Raw genomic sequence first — 27,178 nt, 5'->3', positions numbered from 1 at the left:
CCACAGTTATTATGAGGGGTCAATAATAATAATAATAATTGATATTGTTTTCTGAATAAAAATTCTCTGAATCTTTAAATCTAAATCTATCTGGAACACAACAACAGCAGACACGACGAACGCTACGAACAGGGTAGGTGTTGTTTGAACCGGTATGTCACCAACACCTCGTGGCTGAGGTTTCATTCAAATCGATCCACATACGGAGCAGCAATTAGTGAAAAACCGACAAAATTTGATCGATATCACAGACGCTGTCCAATGCATTTCACGCCAAATTAGGTCCAACTCGGGAAACGGTATGTCACAAGGATCTCGTGGTTTAAATTTCATCCAAATCTATCCAAATACTGAGGAGATATCGGTGAAAAACCGAACAATTATGACCACAAATATTCAGCTTGTCCTGCTTGACTGACATTCCCCTTTTCGGAAACAAAATGAACGAGATGAGATTTACAGGAAGACGCTTTATGACATCATCGCACTATTCACTATAAATGTGTAAGTTATCCAGAATGTCCATTCAGACCGTGTCCAGTGTGCCGTGTAGACTCTGTCGCTCTGTAGAGGTTTGACATTATAAACGATGCGTTTTACGTGTATATTTATGTACTTTATTACCTGGTAGATGTCTATTGATTGATATTTTATCTCTTTGGTCCCTATAACTTTGCTGGATTAATGAAACTAAACACAAAAACGCGTGACCACGTCGAGTCAAATCCACTGAAATGTGTGACTGAGTGATGCGTTCAAGATCCAGCGAGTCGTCGGAAAAATAGAAGCCGTGCAATGATAATTGATATGATTGAATGATAATTACTCACAGAAATACCACGTTTTTCGTATTTCATGGTAACATAACTTATTAATAAATGTAATCCAAGGAAAAAGGTCACCACTTAAATGACCTGAGTTTGACTGCTATCGTAAATCTCCGTAAATACGTAAACCTACCTAAATAAGTCAGCACTGACATACATGAGACACAACAGACACAAAATCACCACAACATCATCGACCGTCACTGAGACTCTAGATGCACTTACACACAACAATGTAAGTTATAACAATGGCAAAATTTGGTTTAAGGTAAAAAATGAACTCTTTTTTAATAAACGTCATGTATAAACCAGTTTCCTACGGCCAAACATAGCAGATTTAATTGAAAATAATATTTGAGTGACTCAAGGTCAGTCACAATATTCAAAAAAAACTGTACGCCATGTATTGCTGCCTGCAGCTGTATTTATTATTATTAGTAGTAGTGGTAGTATTACTATTATTACTATTATTATTATTAATATTATTATTATTATTATTATTATTTAAAGCGCCATGTTTAGCTACAGTATCCTTAAACCTCCTCACAAACATGAGGACATGCTCGTTTTTGAAAATATTGTGTTGATATTCTGCTAGTTTTGCTTGAAAGTGAATTTAAGTTATATGATCCAAAAGCAAAGCCTATGCAGGCATCTCATAATATTAATATAATTTCTTAATGGCAAAATTAAAATGTAATCACTCCAATTAAGGTTTTTAGAATTCTGTGTTTCCAGTGTGTTGTAGTTGGATTTTTAGATTTATGACAATGATATTAAAATGTTGCTTCGGCACTGCGAGTCGGTCATATTATCGCCGCAACCTGCTGGCAAAGGTCCAAACTGTAACAGTACATTGGGGGTGATTTACAGCAGTCCCGAGTGGAGTGTCAGGAGAGCCACACGGACGTCCTGACTTTTCATCTGTGGAATTAAAGTAAAAGCAGCGGCACCTCATGCCGAGAATGCTTCTGATATACAACATATCCAGAGGAAGCTTTAACTGATCGTGATGTCACTGGAAGAATCCATAAGCTCCATAAGTTTGATTGAGAAACCGGCGGGTTTTTTTTGAGCTTTGTTGGATATTGTTTTTTTCTTGATTCTTTTTTTTTCGGTCTATTGCTTTTTGTTAACGTTTTATTTATTATATTATTATATATTTCCAGTGTTTTACTATCCATTGTTTATCTCTAGGTTCATTGTTTATTGTTTGATTTATTTTAATTGTTATATTTTGGGGGTTTGCCATAAATTTCAAAATCCTCTATCTTCTGTGTAATTTTTGGGTTTATTGTATATTGCGTATTTTTCAGCAAATTCATAGGCTTTTGGATAACGCCATTTCTTTCGTTTTTGTTCTTATTAGTATTTTTTATTGCCTATTTTTGTTGTTGCGCTGACACAGCACAATACACAATACAGTATCTACCTATCTTTCTGTCTATCTATCTATATATCTGTCTTTCTGTCTGTCTGTTTGTCTATCTATCTATCTATTTGGAGCTATATACAGAGTGCAGAGAAATACTGAGAAATATAGATAAAAGGAGTAAAAGGAAACCTGATAATTGTATAAACGTAACTGTGGAAAATCTATTTCTAAAATCGAACTTTGTGCCGCATAAAGTGACAAGAGCAAGCGACGGACCAAGACGGTGAAGAAGAGCAGCGAGCCCAAGTGGAACCAGACCTTTGTGTACACTCACGTGCACCGCAGGGATTTCCGCAACCACATGCTGGAGCTGACGGTGTGGGACCAGCCCAGGATGCCTGAGGAGGACAGCGCCTTCATGGGAGAGGTGCAGGACAGACACACACACACACACACAGACAAAATGAGTCATATGTAAACATACAACATTGGTGCTGTATGTCCCCTTATTATTATGATTATAGCTCCTTTCATCCATATTTCATACACCATCATACTCTGCTATTCTCAACCGTTTTCTTGCCAAGGTCCCTCAATTTGGTACACATTAAACAACAGACCCCATCGTATAACATTTTGTCTCTGGGACCCCAATATGAGAAGTTTTTTTATTGTATGATATGATTTAGTCCAGACTTCCATACCTGGTGCTAACGTCTTGCAAAATAAATAAATGAAGTTTTGATCAGCAGTCAACTATTAATCATTTTCACCTCTTGAAAGGATCCCACTTGTGGTGGACCAGTTGGGAGCCTTGGGGGATTTGAAGCAAATGTTTTGTAATAGAAAAATATTGGGAAAAAAATCCACAAATATGAATTTTGACAAAATCCTTGACTATATGTTATAATGCATTGTACGCCCCCAAAAAACAAAAATGATCCCGACATGAAATGCAAATATGTGAAGTACATGAAAAAAAACTCTGCAGGTCCTCATAGAGTTGGAGACCGTCTTGCTGGACGACCAGCCCCACTGGTACCCGCTGCAGACCCACGACGTCTCCTCTATCCCGCTGCCTCAAGCCTCGCCATACCTGCCACGCAGAAACACCCATCCCGATGCCGCCGGCAAGAAGCTGCAGCGTGAGTTATCGTGTGTGTGTCTGTGTGTGTGTGTGTGTATGTGTGTGTGAGTGAGAATGAGAGTGTAAATGTCTGGTTGTTGTCAATTTTTTTCTATCTACCTACCTACAGTACCCACCTACCATCTATCTATCTATCTATCTATCTATCTATCTATCTATCTATCTATCTATCTATCTATCTATCTATCTATCTATCTATCTATCTATCTATCTATCTATCTATCTATCTATCTATCTATCTATCTATCTATCTATCTATCTATCTATCTATCTATCTATCTATCTATCTGTATACATTTGTATTTACACATGTGGTTGAGTATGTATAGGTATATGTGTATTTGCATATATGTGTGACTGTAAATGTATCTGTGTGTGTGTGTGTGTGTGTGCGTGTGTGTGTGTGTGTGTGTGTGTGTGTGTGTCTGTGTGTGTGTCTGTGTGTGTGTGTGTGTGTGCAGGTTCTCAGCGTGTAACAGAGCCTGAGTTTGATGAGGGTACAGCGGTAGTGTCTAAAGGTGGGTGGGGGTCCGCATCCCGAACCGCATGAAGGATCGATTACCATACCTTGAGCTTCTCGGGTTATTTGTGGTGGGGAATTAATTAGAAAAATCCAATCTGACAAAAGAAAAATAGTAATACTACAATCAGATATAACCAAACATGAAAAATCCCAAAATGGGTCTTTGTAATATGATGGTAAGACCACCATAAATAATAATAATACAACAGTATGTAGAGAAAACTCACATGTTGAAAATGCACTGCATCTCCACAACCATGCTCATACATGTATTTGACATTGTTCTACTGTGGATAGAACAATGAGTGCAGCCAAAACTCACCTCTTCTGGGGGGCTCATTTTGTATTACACATAGCAAATGTATTTATTAAGAAAAGTATTATGTCTGATTAAACATGTTTCTTTGTGTGTGTGTGTGTGTGTGTGTGTGTGTGTGTGTGTGTGTGTGTGTGTGTGTGTGTGTGTGTGTGTGTGTGTGTGTGTGTGTGTGTGTGTGTGTGTGTGTGTGAGTGAGTGATACGTGTGTGTCTGTGTGTGTGTACAGTATGTGTGTGTACAGTATGTGTGTGTGTGTGTGTGCGTGTTATTTGTGGGCGTTATTGTCAAAGTGAGTCACGGAAGCAAGAAAGATGGCGGTCGGTTTGGTAGAGAAAAGAAAGTAATGAGTTATAGACACGGGAAGTCTCTCAGACCAGGTATATTTCCGCCTTGCCTTCACCGTGCCGTACATGGCGGGCATAAAGGAGAGGCAGAGCCTTGATATCACTTTCCAAAACAAACAGCGACCGCCCAACTGTGAGCTTGGAGGAGCCTCTTTCCGCTCACTACCGGAGCCAATCACCTTGGGGATTAGAGACGAGCGCCGCAAAAAAAAACTCTTTAAGGCCGATCAGTCGCTTTTTTCGCTAATTATAGTCTGTCTTCTGGGACGCCGCCTCACCGGCACCAAATCGTTTCAATTAAAACGCAACGCCAATTAGCCCGCGAGCGTTCCTCCTCCTCGGTAGCTGGAGAGAGGACGCACAGGAAAGGAAAAACAAGGTTGCCATTCGACGTTGCCAAAATCTTTTAATACTCAATAAACAACGATAAACAAGTTTGCAACCACATTTCACACTTTTCATTTAAAAAATAATAGACTTTTTTTGCTAAAGACATCCTGCAGTTACACTATCCTTAACATCCTAAGCCAGGCATGTCCAAAGTCCGGTACCTGGCCCAATGGCTGTCCTTGAGCAGATTTGAATTTGCCCATGCTTTCTCTCTGCAAATACAAATACAAACAGGGGTATATAGCACTGTCGCCTCACAGCAAGAAGGTCCTAGGTTGGAATCCCAGCCGTCCCAGGTCCTTTCTGTCTGGAGTTTGCATGTTCTCCCCCTGTTTGCGTGGGTTTCCCCCGGGGGCTCCGGTTTCCTGCCACCATCAAAATACATGTATGTTATGTTTAACACTCCTGTCGGGGCCCCTGATCAAAGAGCTGGACCTGGACCTGGGCGCTGCACTGCGGCTGCCCACTGCTCCTCGGTAGAGGACGGGTCAATGCTGAGGACAACTGTTGTTGTCGTATCTTAACCTGTACAATGACAATGAATCATTTTATATATATATAAAATGATATGTTGATGATATGTTCTCCCAACCAGAGATCATAGAGCAAGCTATCCTTGAGTAGCTTTTAGTGAGTTTCATGTTTTCAACAATAATTTTTCTCGTTCTTATTGTTATATTTTATATTCTGGAGTGAAATATTTACCTCATAAAACCAAGAAACCTCCTAGTTTGGGCGTCCGATTGTGCTTTTGGAAAACTTTGGCCTTCGTTCACCATTATCGTATTATATATCTTGTAGCTGCGTCTGCTACCTCAGGTGTAATACATTTATTTTATAGAATTCCCTTCTTTCTTGACCCTGCGCTGGTAGATTCTTCGTCTGCATCCTGCATTTACTTGCATTTGGTGGTGAATGTATGACTGATCCCCACATTTCATCTATCACTGTGCACACTACATCTGCCCTGAATTGAGTGTTTTTAAAGCCCTTCATGGGTGGACCACAGCACGAGAGCTGCCATAAACCTGGGGCTTCTCCCATGGCTCCGGTTTAGGTTTTTTGGTATGAATACAAATGCAGACACATTCTCCATCTTACTGTATTCTGTATGTTGTACATATGAACATGAGCACAGCAATTTTTTTTTCATACACATACTGTATATAAACGATTACACATTTTCTTCCATACTCATTTTTCTTTTCACTAAAAAACTGGAGTCAAATTTCTTATACTTGGTAAATAAAGAATATATATATATATATATATATATATATATATATATATATATATATATGTATATATATATATATGTATTAATCATGCAAGAATATATACCATATCATATGTACAACATATATCTTAAGATATGAATCATTTATGCACACCATATATGATACTAACATTTTTTCATATTGGATGTATATACAATTTAAATCAATTGTGTGTTCATGTGTGTGCCACTTATGGTATGCACGGATCTGTGCGTGTGTGTGTGTGTGTGTGTGTGTGCAGCAGATGGACGAGGTCGGGAGAGGCAGCGGGAACCGTCGTCCACGCTGGAGGTGCCCGACCAGCGGAGGGCGCCACCTGGACACCACCTGCGCTCCCGCTCCGTCTCCCCGCACCGCGAGGAGCAGGGGCAGCGCTCCCGTCCGCCCAACGTCCCAGCGCAGAGGTTAGAAATATTTTATATACTGTAAATATGAATCATCATATACCCTACCCTACCTGTTAGCCACATTGACTGTGCAGTATGACTTTGTTGGAGTGTTATCCATCCCTACAGGTCAGAGCTGTGACAGAGTACCAGTATATACAGTTTTTTCTTCATATATCAATTATAACTTCAAAAGTGCTAAAATTATGTCTCTCAATTGTCTACCAGCACATGTTGATTCCTATGAAAATAAATAAACACCAAACAATGGACGTAATACAAACTATTACAATTTTATATATTCATCTATTCTTATTTTATATTGATATTGATATTGACGAATTAAACAAGCAGTTTGTGTCATGTTCTCATCAATATACTGAAAAAATAGGCAGATAGATAGATAGATAGATAGATAGATAGATAGATAGATAGATAGATAGATAGATAGATAGATAGATAGATAGATAGATAGATACATAGATACATAGATAGATACATACATACATAATAACATACATACATAATACATACATAGTTACAATAAGAATTAACAATAAATAATAAAAATAAACAATAAACCAGAAAACAAAAACTAAAAATAGACAACAAACAAAATAAATTTGGGTTATGGCTATGAAAATTTGGACCAATAAAAATTTGGGGGGAGAAAGCTTCCCGGAAAGTGTGCAAACGTTCATTTTTAAATATCTGGAAGTGTATTTTGCGTGGGACCACCACCACTCAGGCGAGTGAAGGGGAAAACCCCAAAGCGCAGAGAAGGGGAGGAGTGTTTGGGAGCCCATATACTAATGAAATGAAATGACCGACATCCGATATTGAAGCACTTCTCTTTTCTTTTTTGGCCGGCCGCGGCGCAGAACACGCCGTGCTGCCAACATTGCTTTTACTGTCTGGGCCAAATGAGCTGTTCCTTTTAAGGAGCAGGAGACGCTGCCCAGCCAAGTGTCACCCTGCCGCCATGCACCTACTCCTCCCCTCTCACTCCTTTACGTCCTCTCCCTCTGACTTATCTCACTTTCTCTCTTTCCTCCTTCCTGTCTTTCCTTTTTTACCTCCTTTCTCTCAATCCATCATGCTATCCCTACATTTTAAAGGTTAACTCACATTTAAACATTTTTTTTTTTTTTTCAATTATTTTTCCATCTTCTAGTAAATGTTGAGGTCTTTTGCATATTGCCAAATGTTTGGGTTATTATTAATTTTTTGGTATTTTTATTTTTTCTGTTTATTGTTTATTGTTACGATTGTGGTTTGTAGGCGTATTGTTGGTGTTGGTTGGTTGGTTTTAGCTTTTTTTTAAATTTTTATTGTTTATTGTGAGGTTCATTTTTGAAAACCTTTTTTAAATTTAGTGAGAAATCTATAGTAAGGTATATTGAGAAAACATTCAATAAACAAAATATATACATAAAGACAAAAAATAAAATAATTCAACCACCAAACAAACAAAAAAAAAAATCAAAAGATTTTTTTTAATTTTCTACTAAGAATTATGAACAAACTGCATAAGTAGCAATTTTATTTTATTTTATTTTTCAATTCTGCACCTTGACCACTTGGGCACCGCGGGTCGGTGGTTAAATGCTGTTGCTGTCGCATTGGTTGTGGTTTCAATGGGTGAAATGCAGTGAACAAATTATGAAATAATTCTCCAAAATATCTAACCACAATGTCTGCGCCAAGATCTGGTTAGCTTGTTTTTGGTTTAAAAACTGATTTCTCCTTAAAATGTGCAATTTATTGCTTGCCCGCCACCGGAGGAAGCAATATCCACTTATAATGAACTTCATGTATTCTCTCTTCGGTCCTACTAATATTGTTTCAAAGTTTAATTTGTCAATGAAGCATGAATGTTACAGCGAGTGTCATGTGTTGCAGGAGCCTGGACGACGAACTCCCCCACAGTCGACGCTCCCGCTCTCCCACGCGCCACTACGACGCTGCCAGGGGCCACCACCAGGGGGAGCAATATCTAGACGACAGGTCTGTGTCACGGCCAGTGGTTATGCTTGTGTCAACGCCTCCTTTTCTATATCCGTGCTTTCATTTTTCTTTTTTTTTTTTTACAGGGGTGTAGAGGTTGTTGTGTGCACATGAAATTCAATATTACACGTGCGCTTACACATTTTATTCTAGCGACAGGAGGGATGAGTGTGTGTGTGTGTGTGTGTGTGTGTGTGTGTGTGTGTGTGTGTGTGTGTGTGTGTGTGTGTGTGTGTGTGCATGTGCCTGTGCGTCTGTGTGTGTGTGTGTGTGTGTGTGCGTGTGCTTGCGTGCGTGTGTGTGTGGTGAGACAGAAACGACATTTTGCTTTTAACCCACACATTCATCCATTTTGAATCCTTTTCTTTGTTTATGATTTATTCATTCTGAAGCCGATTTACACTTTTCAGTTCTGAAAGATGGTCGGAAGCGTTTTGGGTAACAGAGTTGATCACAAAAGTATAGCATTAGTATTTGTATAGCAGAGCATTACCACCATAGCATTTCTTAGGCTTGAGAAATGATGAGCATGAGTGCGAGAGGCCATGTGTGTGTATGTGTGTGTGTGTGTGTGTGTGTGTGTGTATGTGTGCGTGCGCACAGGCGTGCAGCGCCTTCTCTCCCTCGCCCCGACTCACCCCCTCTCTCCTTGTGCTCCGTTTTTTTTGACTACTCTGTTTGTTGATTTCCTCATGTCTCATCCATTCTCCATGGTAACCGCAGTGAGGTCATCATGATCCACCACTCAATGCGCGGCAAAAGTGCTGAGTGCCTCCACACCAGGTAAAACCTGCTGATCACCACGTCGCTGTACGCTCCTCATTTCTGAGTTTTGGGGTTATCACAGCTCACACAATGGTCTCTTTTTATACCCTGTAGTTTTTATACAGTTTTAATATTCAGCGTTAATAGGGACCTGCAAAGCCCTATTTTGTATTTCCTTTTCATACAAATACAGTATGTATGGTATATGGTGCATAATTCTGTTGTAGTACATCATTGTGTCCCCTAGAGGGTACTGTTGCCTTTATAAGATAACTGTTTGAGGGGCCAACAAAAATCATTGTCAGCGTTTTAGTGAGGGCCTTTTTTGGCTTATTTTTTACAAAGTAATGATAATAATTAATGAATCGTCTTTGATGCTTCTTACCAAAAAAAAATTCCCTCCAAAAATTCTCAAAAAAAAAGTCCCCTCTCTATTCACCACAGGATAAAAGACAGATTTAAAGCAACATGGATGGATTTCAGTGTATATGTCCCTCGTCTGGATCCAGGTCCACAGCTGCCCCTCACTTTCACTGGCAATTTGTTTTGTGTGGGGAATAAAAACAATACTTTTTACCTGTCGTAAAGACGCGAGATGTATTGCTTAAACAGCACAGCTTTTAGGATGTCGGAAGGCGTATCTCCCCTAATTTCACAGACTGGGTAAGATAGAGAAAAAGAAGAGCATCTTTAGGGAATATATCTACAGTAAACGCTCGCATCGCTCTGCGCAACACAGTTTTCACGGCACAAATCATATCTACACTCCTCTGGTCGTTTGGGAACCAGGCGGTAAGTAGCGTCGAGCCTTGAAGAGGACGCGTTTGTTGTATGTCCAGCTACAAATCTATGTCAGAAAAAATATATATATTTTGATCGTGAGACCGAAAGGAGACGGCAATAGTTTAACGACCTGTTTATGACGTTGTTACCAGCTAGTTTTTGCCCTGAAACGGACAACAAGCTTAGCCAGTATTTATTGTATTGCATGCATGGTTTTGGGTTTTCCCAGATCCAAAATGTAAAGATATCGCATCTTGTCACGCCGCCGCTGCCGACAGGAGGTGCAGTCTCCCATCTCGGGGCTGCTCAGCTGCCGGGGACCGGGCGGATCGGGGGAGCTCCTCCCTTCATTCGCCCGATCCCCAGCAGCTGAACCGCCTGTCTGCAATGGTGGTCTGACCACGCCCCCACAACAGCCTTCTACGCCTTTAAATGGAATCACTGGCTAAGTGGTCAGTTGCTCTTTTTTATGACTTTTTTTTTTTTTTTTTTACACTGTAGGATATCTTTCTATTCCCTTTTCTTTACTCTTTCTTCCTGCCTCCCTCCTCCCATTTTTACCGGCCTCTGTCTGCTTCATGCATGTAATAACGCCACCCCGGGGCTGTCTGCAGATCCACTAGTCACACTCTCCCGCCCCGGATGCCGCTCTTGTTCAACGGCATCCGCAAAGGCTTGTACAGGTAAGTAGACGCAGTGGCGTGGCAGCTTGAGTTAGCATTGGCAAGCACATTTTTTGGAAAAAAGAGAGCCGAGAAAAAAAAGTCAGTTAAAACACAAAACACAAGTTTTAATTCAGCGGTTCGCAAAGTGTAGGGCCTGCCCGCCTAGTGGAGCACAGAGGTATTCCAGGAGGTTGACTGAGGGTAAAACATGCAGAGCAGAAGTGAAATGACAGTATGGCTGATATTAGAATTGTTTTATTTAACTAAGTAATAATTAAATGTTAAGTATTAATTATTGTTACTTATTATTATTATTATTCAAATTATTATTGATAATAATAAATTATGTGGCAGAGGACATTAAGGCCTGTTTGCCAAATTCAGTGTGAACCTGAGGGACAGACAGTCAGACAGTCATTTGAGCGCAAACAATTGTTGGTACCTATTAATGCCAAAACAAGAAAAAAATATGTAAGTTCTAAAATGTGAGTAGAGTTTAACTTCTATTTTGTATTGCTCAACAAAGAAGAGAAGAAGGAGAACGACGCAGAGCTTGATAAAAAAAACATGTCCGCTCATGTCTCAAGGAAGTTTGCTACTGTACGACTGCTGCCGCCTGGTTGCTGGTTTTTGACATAATTAATAGCAAGGATTTAAAAAAAAATTACTGTGGCGGGCAAGTGGCGTGTGAAAGCATTTCGACTTCTAGAGGGGGATCTGTTCAAAAAACAAGTATGAGAACCACTGGTTAAGTGTATGTTTCTATTCAAGGATGATACCACACACACACACACACACACACACACACACACACACACACACAGACAGGCGAATAGACACTTACCCACACCTTACCAGACCTCTAAAAACCCATGGCGCTCCATTCATGTACAGTAAGTATCAATCACAGCATCGGGAGTTTTCTATTTATTCCTTTTCCCGTCTTACTGTGGATGCCGCTCCCGCAGTGTTTATTTATTTTCTTTGCACGCTTTTCCTTTTCCTTTTTTTGTTTTATTCTTTTTTTTTTTTTACTAGTTCCACATTACCTGCATGCCGAAGGGTTAGTGCTAACTCTGTGCTGGGATCGGGCGTTGTCGCGGCCACGCGCCGCGTTATCAGGTTCACAGACGAGGTTACCGTTAGGTAAGACACTCCATACACACACACACACACACACACACACATACACATCCGTGGACGCATTTCTGAGTACGTACGCGCTTCGTAAGGGCGTCATGTTCACCTTCTCTCTGTGCCAACTCGACAGCACCCACCAACCCACCACCACCACCCCCCTCCCACATGCCAAACAACCAGTCACAGCCTTTGTTTCCCAGAGTTGCGTTTAGTTATGATTTCGGCAATCTAACATGACTTCTGTTGTTCTGTTTTGTTTTGTTTTTGTTGGTTTTTGTTTTGTTTGTTTGTCCATTGTTTCCTTCCTTGTTTATGTTTGTTTCTGTTCTGTCTCTTGTCCCCACCCTCCCTCCCTCCCTCCCTCTCTCCACCCCCACCACCCTCCCCCTCCTTCCCTTGTCCTACAATGGATGGCATGTTGCTCTCTGGTGCCCCCTAGTGATCTTCAGCCTTCTCTGGACAGGGCTAGGAGCGCTAGCACCAACTGTCTGACCCCAGACAATCATGCCCCCTCACCAGATTCTGAAAGGTACCGGCCTTCTGCCCCCGCCCCCCTTCACTCCCTATTTTTTTCCTGTGGATTTTATTTTTGGGGCGTGTCTGCATCCTACCCCCCCCCCCTTCAGCTCATGCGTTCTTGAAATTGTTCTATTCTGTAACAACCAAAAAAAAAAATGGACTTTGTTTTCCTGGAAAATTGTCGAATTTTGCAGGCTTTTCAACCAAAACCCGGTTAATGCTAGAACTGTGCTTGTTGGTCATCGCAAGGACCGCGCAGGGCATTGGACGCCGTCCCCCGCTTTTGGGAAGTGTTCACATTAAGCAGCTTTACTCGGTGGGAAATGAGCTAGAATTAGGGATCGATTGGAACACTGTTGTCAATTAATCTCAGAACAATTCTGGCGCCAACGTCACTATCGTCGTCCCTCAGACAGTCAATTATTGACGGTTGAGTTGTTGATGGACAGATTCGGTCGTCATCTTAGTGCTTATCTGGACCGAGTCCTATTAATGATCATAGTCCGCTCTGCGTTCTGAAGGGAAAGAATAGCCCCTTTTTTTTTTACCTTTACAAGTGAGCAATTTCTCTTCCTGTGTGTAGAAAAACTTTGTTCCATTCATTGCCCCGGAGACGTCCGGCAAGCCCCAGGATTTTAATCCAGCAGGCCTCCCCTGAGGACGACAGGTACCCCCTCGCTGCCCCCGAAAGTGCCTCCTCTCAGGGCTCCTAACTTGGACATAGTGTGACCCGACCAAAACAAAACCTTCACGACCCGAATTTGGCGCCCGAGGGCTCAGGCTTTTCAATCAGCCCAAGCCCCGACGGAAATCCGGAATTGACCAATAACGGGGCTGTTTTGTAATATTGTTAAGATTTTAAGACCTGAAAATAGCTGAAGCCAAACTAAAGCGAACCCCACTGACGCTGGTCGGGTCCCATGGGGTTCAGACAGACGTCCAGGTTAACTTCACTCTTGCTGTTTGAGTCTATGCTGCAAGCTTGGTGTCCTCAGACTACTTCTTCCTTGCTACTCTGCCAAAATATACCTTTTATACGGTGATTTTATCTTGTTAAGACTTTTTTACAACCTTCAAATTGAAATGATCTCAGCAGTTTTTTTTCTGTCACATAAGACACTTTCTTGCTTAATTGTGATCCAGTTACGTTTCTGAAAAACAAACAGATGAACATTTTGACTTAGAAACCAGAAGATAGGATACGTCTATTTTGTTGAGCACAAGATGAAATCACACGCTCTTTTTCTTTCATTTTTTTTTCCGACCCCTCTCAGCTCTGTGGTGACTCGTGGAACCGGAGCGACCGCCGTGTGTGTGATATGGGACTTCTCAAAATAAAATGAAAAACTCCATATTTTATTTTGACGAGTTCCCTATCTCCTTAGGAGTCTCTTCGGTCTCGTCCTCCTCTCCTGTCTTTGTCAGCGTATGGCTTCTTTCAGTTCATCGTAGCGTTGTTCTGGTTTATAGTTTGCTGTCTAGAACCACGCCTTCACCGCTGGGTGTTTTTCCTCAAGGCCGTGGTTTGTGTTCCCGGTTGCTTTTTCGTAGCCTCTCTTTTCAGGTTTTTGTTGTATCCTTGGAACCGGTTGGCGTCTGCGTTGCATTGGTTGTAGCGTCGAGTCGGAACTGAATGAGTTTGCTTGTGGTAGAACTAGCGTTTGTGCTGCAGCCTTTTGTGTCGATTCCTCCTCTTCCTCTCTTCGATGAGCTCAACTCTTTCAAAGCGCAGCGCTGCCCGATAATGTCTGAATAATTCCTGCTCCTCACCATTCGCGTGTGGGTGTGTGTGTGTGTGTGTGCGTGGGTGGGTGCCTGCGTGCCTGCGTGTGTCATCCTCATATTCACCTCATCAATGGAGAATATGGAGGCTGCTTCCTACTTAAGAGACCTTAATTCACCTCAATATAAAGGAGGAGGTTCCCAAGCACACAAAACACAAGCATACACTTACTGTACAGGTCCATCCACCCACCCATCCACCCATCAATCCATCCATCCATCTATATACCCATTCCGGTCTAACATTTACCTTTCTATCACCCTGTCTCCTGTCCTTCTATCCACCCGTCTGCCCTCTTCGTCCGTCCCTCCATCTTTTTCCCGTTTTCCGTTTACCTCACCCACCACCACTTCCTAGGCACCCTCGGATTCTGGAAACCCCGGAGTGTCACACTCTTAGCGGCAAGCGCTCTGGCAGCGGCAGGTAAGGCCTGGAGGCAGGCCATGTCCAACAGTAATGCAAGGTCAAAGTCATACCAGTTTATGCTGAATTTGTTTATCATTATGAGCAACCATTTGCCGGTTGGTTTAAACGTGTCCATCTTGTCACCACCAGATATTAGGATATGTGGTTTTTGTCTGCGCAAGTGTAACAAATGGTCTTTTCAGTGTGTGCAGCGATCTACAGCCTTCTTCAGGGACCGTCACTGAGGACAATATGACATTAACTGTCAGGAGTGACATTGATAGTAGATAGATAGATAGATAGATAGACAGACAGACAGACAGACAGATAGATAGATAGATAGATAGATAGATAGATAGAGTAGATGGATAGATACAGTAGATAGAGTAGATGGATGGATAAATGGCTAGACAGACAGACAGACAGACAGACAGAACAATAAACCTAACAATAAACCAGAAAAATGAATAAAAAATGGCAACGTACAAAAAACCTAATGAGAAATAAAAATAACCAAATACAACCTGAAAAAATAACCAAGAACATAAAAAAATGGCCTAAAAATCAACAAGAAACTAGAAATATTTGCCAATGTACAATAAACCTAAAAATCAACAATAACAATAATCAACAATAAGCAATACACCTCTGTATCAACAATTCACATTCAGGCAGTTGTGAAATGTTTAGCAATTAACATCAGCCTTGGTCTTGTGGCAATTTTTTTCGGACAGTACTGGGGGGACTGGCGGGGGCTCATCCACATAATCGCCTGATGTTGTAGCCTTCTAACCAGTGGAGCCCCCTGAGGAAGGCTGTTGACGATCACACATGACAGTTCACAAACAGTAACTTTTTACACATACACACACTAACATGATCAAAAACAACCTGGGAATAATGTAAAAGTGTCATTTCAATTGATGTGTTTGTTCCCAGTGCTTTGGGTCAGCAGTTATTGTACACTTCATCGTACCAGGGGCATTATTCAGTCATGAAATTTGCCTTTTTTTGGTAATGCACTGTTTAACGGGGTTGGAGCTTCCACCAAGTCGTTGTCACATTCATTTTCTGTTGCTTTTTACCTTCCCATTTTTTTTTCATCCCGTTCCTATGTTTTATTTCTGCATGCCGCTGCTTTGCCCTGTGTTTCCGGGCCTTGGGTTGGTATGATCTGTGTGTGTGTGTGTGTGTGTGCGTGCGTGCGTGCGTGCGTGCGTGCGTGCGTGCGTGCGGGCGTGCGTGCGTGCGTGCGGGCGCGTGTGTGTGTGGATAGTAAAATCAAGCCCACCTCCATCCTAAGGGGCTCCATGGGAAAGAAATCCTCTCTCCAGCCTCTCGGTAAGGAGATGTAGACCTAAACTCCTCCAGTGACACAGAGACTGTTCTCCACACAACATCCTTTCCCAGTGTGTGTGTGTGTGTGTGTGTGTGTGTGTGTGTGTGTGTGTGTGTGTGTGTGTGTGTGTGTGTGTGTGTGTGTGTGTGTGTGTGTGTGTGTGTCAGTGTCTCAGTGTGTATACATGTGCCGGTGTTAGAGTTGGGCATCAATTGGATTTTATCGACTCCAGCTAAAATGCAGATAAGAAGATGCACATTTTGCTCATAGTAGATCAAATGTGTTTCTTACTGTGTAACGCATGATACAATCAGCAAGTAGTGTGCGAACGTCCGTCAACGATCTCACCACATTTCACGGTGGATCTCTGGCATTTGACCAAAATTGTGTCGTCTACTTTTGCCAAGCGCTGTGATATGGATTGGTTCCATGTGGATCAAATAAGCAAATTATTATCAAATCCTCAGTTCCTGAAAATTCTGGGATGAGTTGTGGTTTAAAACCGAGGGGCTCGGTGCTCAACCCCTAACGACGGCACAGCTCACGTGGTGGTGTGTGAATGTGGACACCCGCAAAATCACAGAGTTGGTACTCACGCCAAAGTGAGCGTGGGTTCTGTGACGTTGTGGCCCAGCGTCCACGTTGTCTCCTTGGTCCGTTCCAGTAGAACCCAGATAAGAGCGAAGCGGTCATCGGGGTTATTTATATAAAAGACAAATGATGTATTTCTACTTGGATGAAAGCTGGGACATAAAGGTCAGTAGTATGACACAGTATGTGCAGATTTTTGCTGGTCCGCGAAATCGCCTTTGACTCCATGTCATCCACCGTCTCAGCTCAATTTGCTGCTGTTTCTGCTTCAGGAAACTCATTCGCTCGCTTGTTGTTTTTTTTTTTTTTTTGTTTGTTTGTTTGTGTTTTGTGTTTTTTTTTTACGGAGATGTCCTTTCCCTTTTCTGACACTAAAACAGGCTTCCACACAGTCTGGTTTTGAATGAGTGTGTTTGTTTTTTTAGCTTGACGACATGCGATGCAGAGTTTTAGCAAAAACGCTCTTTTATTTTATTTTTTTTTTTTGACGGCCGTGACGGATAACCTTTTTTTTTTTTTTCCTGCTCAGGAACCCTTTGACAGAAACCTGATTTAAATGAACTTGTACCCCCCTCCCGCTGTCCCCAACCTGTGTTTTTCCGGGTCACCCCCCTGTTCATTCCTGCATCATATCTCCATGTGTCTTCTAGGGGCCACCTCCAAGGTGGTGCATCTCTCTCCTCCTCAGTGACCTCCTCCTCCACCCGCAGAGTGAGGCAGCTCCCGCAGGTTCCTGCCAAAAGCAGCTCCGTGGAACAAGGTGGGAATATTAGGAATATTCGTTAACGAGACGATTTCTCTGTGATTTTCTGCACTGGCCGTGGGGTCTTGACGTCAGTATAGTAGGATGCACTTATTTTTTAACAAATATTCATTTCTACCGGCCTCCAGCTGTGGCCTGTGGAAATTAAAAAATATTTTTCTGTTGAATTAATCTTCTCTTAAATTATTTAATTTAATTTATTTATTATTTTATCACATTGTTCAGGTTAAATAAATGTTAAGCTTTTGTACCATTTTGCTTTACATTGTGCTAATATGCTTTATACAAATATACTTTTTGCTGTGCATCAACACATTACATATATATTATTCTATACGTTTTTTACTTTTTTAAACCGTTAAGCTTTTTCCGTACTGTCTGTACAACAATGCGCCAACATTTTCACACATTTATGTTAGAATGAACAATTGCCATTTGAGATTCTAATAGCGCCTTTAAAATGGATTATAACCGTCAATCAATCAATAAATAGGAAAATAATCACTGCATGGATTTCTGCAAGGTTTCGAAAGTGTGACGGGTGATAACGCTCGTCTTCGCAGCTCTCTGACGTTCTAACTGATGTTTTGCCTCCGTACTCTGTGTTTCTGTGCGCGTGCACGCGCTCGTCCAGTCCTGGCGTCGGAGGAGTGTGTCCGTCAGCTGCAGATTCGGGTCCATTCCAACAGGACGTCGACTGCCTCCACCTCCAGCCAGCAGGACCTGGACCGGGCCCTCAAGAGCAAACGAGAGGTGGGGGCCGCCGTCGTCTTCTACCACGTTTTCCACCGTCCCTGGGGATGGAAGTCGTCTCTGGCGTTTAGCAGCCGGGGGGTTGCTCGTTTGATTCCCTCGGCTTGGCCCACCCAAACCCCTTCCCGCTGCTGGTCTATTCTGAATCCTGCACATTGAATCTTGAGTCATTGACATTTTAAATCAAATTTTTATTTTGTCCCCCCTATATTTTCTACTGTTGATTTAAAAAATAAAGAATACTGGATAAGTAAAGTTTTCTGCCCAGTCCTTTCTGTACAGTAGATGGTTGATTTTGCGTTGTGCTTGTGCAGCTCTACAAGGACCAGAGGAGGAGTTGTGAGAACGTATCCCACAAGTCCTCGGACAGTGATGTCAGTGACGGGTCACCCATCTCTCGCACCAGCAGTGCCTCTCCTATCAGTACCACCAGCTACATGTCCATTCAGTCAGAGAGACCCCGAGGACGCTTCAGGTGCATACGGGCACACACACACACACACACGCACGCACACACACACACACACACACACACACACAGACACAAACACACACACACACATTAAAACATTAACCAAAATAAAAGAGATAATGACATGATAGAGGTTATCAGACGCATATATAGATTATTATCACATGGCTCTGTTACATGGAATGCTCACTTCTGATTGGTTGATAGCGGCGATAAGTTATCTCTGAATAATGAGCGCTGATCTGTTTATAATGACCGAATAATGAATCACTTTTCCGCCTGGTGTTATGAACCATGGTGCCAATAACATAGGCAGTGCGGGCTTGCTAGGCCAGCATAAAAATCTGTTAAAGTTTAATAAAAGTAGAAAAAGGAAATACAAATCTGAAACCTGTACCTGAACCTGTCATTTATTTTTTACAATAGATTATGATTTATCATTTGGAATTTACTTTATAGGAAATTATTTTGATATAATTTATTTATTGGAATTTTCTCTAAAGTAGAAATCTGAAACCTGTTCCTGACGTTTTTATGTGATATAATGTATGTACAATTTATAATAATTAATATTTTTTACCTGAATTTATTTTTATATCAAATGATTTTGTTATATTTTATGATTTTATTCATCATGTTATAATAATAGGAGCTCATAACCCTTCTATACCCCATTAATTAAACCCTTAAAAAACATAAAAAAAACCCCACCAAATACCGGTTTACTTTCTCAGTTCATGTAACTATTTCGGTATTTATTTATTTTTTCCTGTGTGTGTGTGTGTGTGTGTGTGTGTGTGTGTGTGCGCGCACACCTGCGCAGCCGGGCGATACGCACCACGGGCCGCCACATGATGAAGAGCACCAGCGTGAGCGGTGAGATCTACGGCATGGAGCACGCCGACGGCAGCCAGTCGGACACAGCGCTGGGCGGCGGCACCAAGAAGCGGCGCTCCAGCCTCAGCCAGCGCGTGGTGGCCATCCTGCCGTCACGCAGCCGGAGCACCAGCCAGCTCAGCCAGACAGGTGGGACAAGGGACGGAGGGAGCGAAAGGGAGAGAGGGAGACGGACGCCATAAACACAAAACAATAACAGTAGATATTACCAAACTAAGAAATACTCGGTGGTGTATTATGCACACAGTCCAAAAATCAGAATCAAGTTTATTAGGTCAAGTATATTTTCACATAAGAAGCAATTTGTCATGGTGTGGATGAATGCATTGCCGTACAGACAAAAATACACTGTCTAAACAAATTGCCAACTTTATAAAAAAAAGCCCCCAAATCTAGCCCAATTTGCACAAATAACAAAAGAAAATCCATCTATACAAAAATAGGCCAAAAAATCATATATCTAATCTTATCTAATATACAGAATATACAATATCAATTCTATGCACAGGAAATGCAAAATGGGCAGAGGCACGTTAGTCGTGGTCTCACTTCGGGGGCACTTGATGTGCCCACCGCGTCGTGGGATGTTTCTCAGACCAGATATATTGATATTTGATGTCAGTTTAATTGAAGATTAAAACATATTATTTCTATATTATCCATTTGGAACCCCCTCCGTGAACTGTGATACTCTGTGATACTCAAATTCACATGAAACCGTTTCCTGATATGCAAATGTGGAATATTGTCATATATTGTAGAAAGATTCTTATTTAACTTCAATATGTTTATTATAATGTGGGCCTGAATGTGACTTGTAACTATAAAATTCCGCACAATTAATGCACACAATTGATGCTGGCCACAAAATAATAATAAAAGGAAATATTTGTGTAAGAATTTTGGACCCTAAAAAACAGGGTCATGGCGCGAACATTGAGAACCCTTTGTTACAGACAGGAAGCCATGCGCACACACACACACACACACACACACACACGCACACACACAAACCGACAATCCTATCGACTGTTGTTATCGTTGTTTTGTTGTTTATTGGGTTTTGTTGTTGTTTTGTTGTGTGTGTTATTACAGAGGCGACGAATAAAGCGGCGGAAAGACAGAAAGGTAAAGCACAGCTAGAGAGACATGGATTGAAGAAAAAGATGGATGGATAGAGTGGGATAGACCGACCCATACACAATATCATGGCAGAGAGAGAAGATTGCACGGATAGAACGATTACTTTGACAATTATTACTTTAATTGGAGAGTATTGATATACTAACAATAATCGGTGTATCGACATATTATATATATTATCTTATATACACAACAACATTCTTATTGGACATGATACAGAAGCAATTTTATATGACTTGATGTGGCTTTCGATATCATATTTGGTGTATAATCCGCTCAATATCCAAAACCAGAATCGGTGCATCCCTCATATACTGTATATACAGCCAAGATTATATGGCTCGCAGGCCTCAAATCAGCATGTCATAGCTAGGTGGCTGGTTAGTTTTAGTGAGCAAGACAGAGGAATCACAGCACCCGCAAGCCCTCCATGACCTCCTGCGCACGCTGCTTTACCTCTGTCCCCAGGATCATCCCTCGCACCCTAGCAAAGTGTCAATGTTTTTCTTTGTCTTTTGTTCGTTTTCCCTGGCCGATCCATTCCGAACGTGTGAGACATTTGAGTCAATAGAGAAAAAAAACCTGTTTTGAATCAAGTGGGTTTCGTCATTGTGAAATTGTAGAGGCAGCTATTTCTGGATATAATTGATGGTCCTGTTTAAAAAATGCAAAGGTCTGTTTTTTTTTGGGCTGACTCAAATGGCTCCTTGTTCATGATAACCCTCCCGCAGTGACCTCACCGCTCTCCATGCTGTCTCCATGCTGCTGTCAGGCTAGGTTCAGAGGAGCGACGTGGTCTTTTCACCGGCCTGCACGGATTAGAAGTACTTTTAGTTGTACTTTTAGTGGGTTAAAATGACTTTTAAGGGTTTAATACAAGTTTTATATATGTAAGAACCTCATAAACACCTGTGCGAGCCACTACCCGCAATCCTAAGCATGATGAGAGAGGGTATACAGCAGCGTGATAGAGTTGGGGACGTCAAGCTCTCCACCTTCTTTTTTTTAATGCTTGAGCAGATGCATCAGGATGAAATGATATGTGAAAATGTATGCATCATGTCCAAATTCTGACTGGTGTATTATTATGTATTATTATGTATTATAAAATGTATGCATCATGTCCAAATTCTGACTGGTGTATTATTTGCTGCTGGAATGAGCTGAATCATGTAGCGCTTGATGGCCTGGTCATTTAAACTAGGGCCTGTAATTATCATGCTCATCATCATGAGAAACACACGGTGAAACGTGCTTTTTGTGATGACAAAACGGAGAACGTTATCAAAGTTCACATTCACGATTCTCTCCCCGGTTCCCAGCTCTTTCCCAATCCCAGACTCTTTGCCAAAACCAAGACAAAGAATAAATGTTTCATTTCGTTCTGAAAGCATGGCAAGGCCTTGGGGTTGGGGTTTCCTCAAGTTGCATCTACAAGCCCTCATGATGATGTACTGTATGTGTGTGTGTGTGTGTATGTGAATGTGTATGGTTATGTGTGTGTGTGTGTGTGTGTGTGTGTGTGTGTGTGTGTGTGTGTGTGTGTGTGTGTGTGTGCGTGTGCGTGTGCGTGTGTGCGCGCGCGTGCGTGCCACAGAGACGGTAGCAAGTGGCAAGAAGGCCAGCAAGGCGGCCAGCAGCAGCATCCAGAGGAGCGTGGAGACGGGCATGGCGGTGGAGTACCCGCGAGGCGGGTCGTCCATGAACCGGCAGGCCAGCAGAGAGTCCACCGACGGCAGCATGAACAGCTACAGCTCCGAGGGGAAGTAGGTGAACGCTGACCCCCCCCCGCCCCCCACCACCGCCACCACCACCATAATGGATTCTGATTGGTCGATAGCGGCAATCGGCGCTCGTTTTTTTTCTAAATAACGGCCGCTGATCCGTCAATAATGACGCTGTCACCGTCTGCCTGGCTTTGTTTCATGATGCTCGCCTGCATTTGCTGACACTAGTTTTAGTGGCGCCGCCATGTGACGCGACGCAGAAACTACAACGGATGACCTGAAGAGACGAGCGCGGACGTCAATATAAATATCCCCAACATCCCATTCAGCATGACTAATGACCATTTATTTAAATGCACAGTTTTACATTATTAACAGTAAATAGGTTTGTCATATAGAAGGAGAATTGCTTTTTTTTTGTTGGGCAAATAGTTCGCTATGTTAGCGCATATACGTTGCTGTCGACCCTTCAGATCAATATCTCAATGTGTTTATTTATTTTGTAAGCAGCCGTGTAATGAGCAGTCAGCCGATCATTATCGCAGATTAACTCCCTGATCACCCCCCCACCCCTTTATTATTTTCCTCAACACTGTCGAGGGTTATCTTGCGATAATGACGGGCTTACTTACTTAACACAGTTAATGTGAACTTTTCTAATTGATGTGTGTATGGGTGTGTGTGCGTGTGTGTGTGTGTGTGTGTGTGTGTGTGTGTGTTGTCAGTCTGATATTCTCAGGGATGCGGCTGGGGGCTGACAGTCAGTTCAGTGACTTTCTGGACGGCTTGGGTCCCGCTCAGCTGGTGGGTCGGCAAACCCTGGCCACACCCGCCATGGGTAAGTGATGGCACCACGGAAGCCGCAGAAATACAAGTTTCCAAATTTACATATATATACTATAATTTCTACATGTATGTTCTGCTTGTTACTTGTTTGCTTATTGATTATGTCTTTTGTTTACCCAGTTTATTCTGAAATGTTTGCCTTGCCTCTTGCACCGTACATACTGTCCAAGTAGGGGGACATTTACTGTGTGTGTGTGTGTGTGTGTGTGTGTGTGTGTGTGTGTGTGTGTGTGTGTGTGTGTGTGTGTGTGCGTGTAGGAGACGTTCAGATTGGTCTGATGGATAAGAAAGGCCAACTGGAAGTGGAGGTTATCAGGGCCCGAGGCCTTATCCCAAAACCAGGATCCAAATCCCTACCAGGTAGAACACACGCGCGCACACACACACACACACACACACACACACACACACCCACACTTGGTGGAAGAAAGTAGTAGCAGTAGACACTTCAGAAACAGAATTCTGATTCTGAAGTGTCTACTAAATAACTAAATGTTGATCCCCCTCTCTTCCCCTCGCTCTCTTTCTCCACGACCTCCCCTTCTCTCCCCCTCCTTCCCTTCAGCTCCCTACGTCAAGGTGTACCTGCTGGACAATGGAGCGTGTAAAGCCAAAAAGAAAACCAAGATTGCACGGAAGACCCTGGAGCCGCTCTACCAGCAGCACCTTCTCTTCGAGGAGAGCCCGCAGGGCAAGGTGCTCCAGGTAGGGAAACAGACACGACATGTGGGGGTGGTATTAGGGTTGGGCTTAGTGTCAGGGTTGGGGTTGTGGCTGGGGCTGCGGTTGGGGCTTGGGTTGCGGTTGGGGCTGGGGTTAGGGTTGAGGCTGGGGTTTAGGGTTAGGGTTGATGCTTGGGTTAGGGTTGAGGCTGGGGTTTGGGTTAAGGCTGAGGTTAAGGTTGAGGCTGGGGTTAGGGTTGAGGCTGGGGTAGGGTTGAGGCTGAGGTTAAGGTTGAGGCTTGGGTTAGGGTTGAGGCTCGGGTTAGGGTTGAGGCTTGGGTTAGGGTTGAGGCTAGGGTTAGGGTTGAGGCTTGGGTTAGGGTTGAGGCTGAGGTTAAGGTTGAGGCTGGGGTTAAGGTTGAGGCTGAGGTTAAGGTTAAAGCTGGGGTTAAGTTTTAGGCTGAGGTTAAGGTTGAGGCTGGGGTTAAGGTTGAGGCTGAGGTTAAGTTTGAGGCTGAGGTTAAGGTTAAGGCTGGGATTAGGGTTAGGGTTGAGGCTGGGGTTAAGGGTTGAGGCTGAGGTTAAGGTTGAGGCTGGGGTTAAGGTTGAGGCTGAGGTTAAGGTTAAGGCTGGGGTTAAGTTTGAGGCTGAGGTTAAGGTTGAGGCTGGGGTTAAGGTTGAGGCTGAGGTTAAATTTGAGGCTGAGGTTAAGGTTAAGGCTGGGATTAGGGTTAGGGTTGAGGCTGGGGTTAAGGTTGAGGCTGAGGTTAAGGTTGATGCTGGGGTTAAGGTTGAGGCTGAGGTTAAGGCTGAGGTTAAGGTTGAGGCTGGGGTTAAGGTTGAGGCTGGGGTTAAGGGTTGAGGCTGGGGTTAAGGTTGAGGCTGAGGTTAAGGTTGAGGCTGGGGTTAAGGTTGAGGCTGAGGTTAAGGTTGAGGCTGGGGTTAAGGTTGAGGCTGAGGTTAAGTTTGAGGCTGAGGTTAAGGTTAAGGCTGGGATTAGGGTTAGGGTTGAGGCTGGGGTTAAGGGTTGAGGCTGAGGTTAATGTTGAGGCTGGGGTTAAGGTTGAGGCTGAGATTAAGGTTGATGCTGGGGTTGAGGCTGGGGTTAAGGTTGAGGCTGGGGTTAAGGTTGAGGCTGGGATTAGGGTTAGGGTTGAGGCTGTGGTTAAGGTTGAGGCTGAGGTTAAGGTTAAGGCTGGGATTAGGGTTAGGGTTGAGGCTGGGGTTAAGGTTGAGGCTGTGGTTAAGGTTGAGGCTGGGGTTAAGGTTGAGGCTGAGGTTAAGGTTAAGGCTGAGGTTAAGGTTGAGGCTGGGGTTAAGGTTGAGGCTGGGGTTAAGGGTTGAGGCTTGGGTTAAGGTTGAGGCTGGGGTTAGGGTTGAGGCTGGGGTTAAGGTTGAGGCTGAGGTTAAGGTTGAGGCTGGGGTTAAGGGTTGAGGCTGGGGTTTGGGTTAAGGCTGGGATTAGGGTTAGGGTTGAGGCTCGGGTTAGGGTTGAGGCTGAGGTTAAGGTTGAGGCTGGGGTTAAGGTTGAGGCTGAGGTTAAGGTTGAGGCTGTGGTTAAGGTTGAGGCTGGGGTTAAGGTTGAGGCTGAGGTTAAGGGTTGAGGCTGGGGTTAGGGTTGAGGCTGGGGTTAAGGGTTGAGGCTGAGGTTAAGGGTTGAGGCTGGGATTAGGGTTAGGGTTGAGGCTGGGGTTAAGGGTTGAGGCTGGGGTTAATGTTGAGGCTGGGGTTAAGGTTGAGGCTGAGATTAAGGTTGATGCTGGGGTTGAGGCTGGGGTTAAGGTTGAGGCTGGGGTTAAGGTTGAGGCTGGGATTAGGGTTAGGGTTGAGGCTGTGGTTAAGGTTGAGGCTGAGGTTAAGGTTAAGGCTGGGATTAGGGTTGGGGTTGAGGCTGGGGTTAAGGTTGAGGCTGTGGTTAAGGTTGAGGCTGGGGTTAAGGTTGAGGCTGAGGTTAAGGTTAAGGCTGAGGTTAAGGTTGAGGCTGGGGTTAAGGTTGAGGCTGGGGTTAAGGGTTGAGGCTGGGATTAGGGTTAGGGTTGAGGCTCGGGTTAGGGTTGAGGCTGAGGTTAAGGTTGAGGCTGGGGTTAAGGTTGAGGCTGAGGTTAAGGGTTGAGGCTGGGGTTAGGGTTGAGGCTGAGGTTAAGGGTTGAGGCTGAGGTTAAGGGTTGAGGCTGAGGTTAAGGGTTGAGGCTGGGGTTAGGGTTGAGGCTGCGGCTGGGGTCCGGGTTAGGGCTGGGGTCAAGGTTGGGGTTGGGGTTGGGGTTAGGTGAAGCAGTAAGGTTGGGGTAGGGTTTGATTGTTGGGCTAGTTTCAGGGTTAGGGAAAGGCAGTTGTTCTGATCTGATCCGTGCTGTATTTTGTTTTATGCCAAGGCCAATAATGCATTGTCTGCTTTCTAATTATAGACGTATGAAATGTAATATTGAACTAAAAAAAGATCAGTCCAAAAACAGATCTCGACGGGTGATCTAGGCACTCCAGAATCCTTGTTTGACTTTAACATATTTGACTGAAAAATGCCTTCCCAGAGTCACGTTCTCCCCGATGGAGACCTTTGACATTTGTAACATGTCGGTTTTAAACCGATGTAGCCATGTTACATTTTCTTATTTTATGAAATATGTATATATCTTCAATTTCAAGTTCGCTATCCTTCCAACCAATCCTTCGTAAGTGTCAGAGAACCAGTGAAAAGGTTTTGGAGATATGGGTGAAAGAATGGAGAAAATGTCACAAACACGCCAGCGTAGTCAGTTGACCGTTGTTGGGAGTTAGGGTTAGGGTCCGGTTTCACGCAGCCAGGTCGTGCATCGCTCTTTGGTTTTCTGGGAGCAAATATTTTCAATTTGGGCGTGAAGAGTTGCACCGACTACCAGAGGTGGGATATCCGGATTCAGAAAGTAAAAATTCCGCCCTGTGATTTTGAGTCCACGTGGCAATTTACCAATCAGTTGCATGGCTGGAGCACAAACGTGAGAAACATGGAAACAGGACTTTTACTTTTCTTAACCCGGAGTCATGTTTTGTTTACCAATCAAACAAACTATATCTGTCCTACTTGACTGTCCTAATATTTGCGGGAAATCGAATGTCTTCCTCTCTGCGCCGCAGGTAATAGTGTGGGGCGACTACGGACGACTGGACCACAAATGCTTCATGGGCGTGGCGCAGATCCTATTGGAGGAGCTGGACCTCTCCAGTACCGTGATTGGCTGGTACAAACTGTTTCCCCCGTCCTCGCTGGTGGACCCCACGTTAGCCCCGCTCACGCGACTGGCGTCCCAGACGTCACTGGACAGCTCAGGACCGCCTCCCGGTGTTCGATCCTAG

General features: G+C 43.3%; 1 protein-coding gene across 1 annotated transcript in view; it reads left to right on the top strand.

The window, feature by feature from the left end:
• The window catches only part of rims1a (regulating synaptic membrane exocytosis 1a), a gene marked incomplete at both ends in the record, with an annotated part of 72,733 nt that extends 45,555 nt beyond the window's left edge, over positions 1-27,178 (top strand). The window contains 19 exons of the mRNA XM_080016646.1: positions 2,458-2,629; positions 3,194-3,347; positions 3,811-3,867; positions 6,444-6,606; positions 8,491-8,595; positions 9,319-9,378; positions 12,388-12,477; positions 13,051-13,134; positions 14,608-14,673; positions 17,236-17,345; positions 17,983-18,101; positions 18,416-18,576; positions 19,397-19,599; positions 20,566-20,598; positions 22,211-22,379; positions 23,066-23,178; positions 23,445-23,546; positions 23,752-23,891; positions 26,960-27,178. Coding sequence (XP_079872772.1) covers positions 2,458-2,629; positions 3,194-3,347; positions 3,811-3,867; positions 6,444-6,606; positions 8,491-8,595; positions 9,319-9,378; positions 12,388-12,477; positions 13,051-13,134; positions 14,608-14,673; positions 17,236-17,345; positions 17,983-18,101; positions 18,416-18,576; positions 19,397-19,599; positions 20,566-20,598; positions 22,211-22,379; positions 23,066-23,178; positions 23,445-23,546; positions 23,752-23,891; positions 26,960-27,178 — 2,320 coding nt within the window. The remainder of the gene's footprint in view (positions 1-2,457; positions 2,630-3,193; positions 3,348-3,810; positions 3,868-6,443; positions 6,607-8,490; positions 8,596-9,318; positions 9,379-12,387; positions 12,478-13,050; positions 13,135-14,607; positions 14,674-17,235; positions 17,346-17,982; positions 18,102-18,415; positions 18,577-19,396; positions 19,600-20,565; positions 20,599-22,210; positions 22,380-23,065; positions 23,179-23,444; positions 23,547-23,751; positions 23,892-26,959) is intronic.

This window comes from Zeus faber (genome assembly GCF_960531495.2).
Source record: "Zeus faber genome assembly, chromosome: 16".
NCBI lineage: Eukaryota > Metazoa > Chordata > Actinopteri > Zeiformes > Zeidae > Zeus > Zeus faber.
Note: the sequence above shows the minus strand (reverse complement) of the source record. Positions and strands in the feature narration are given on the sequence as shown.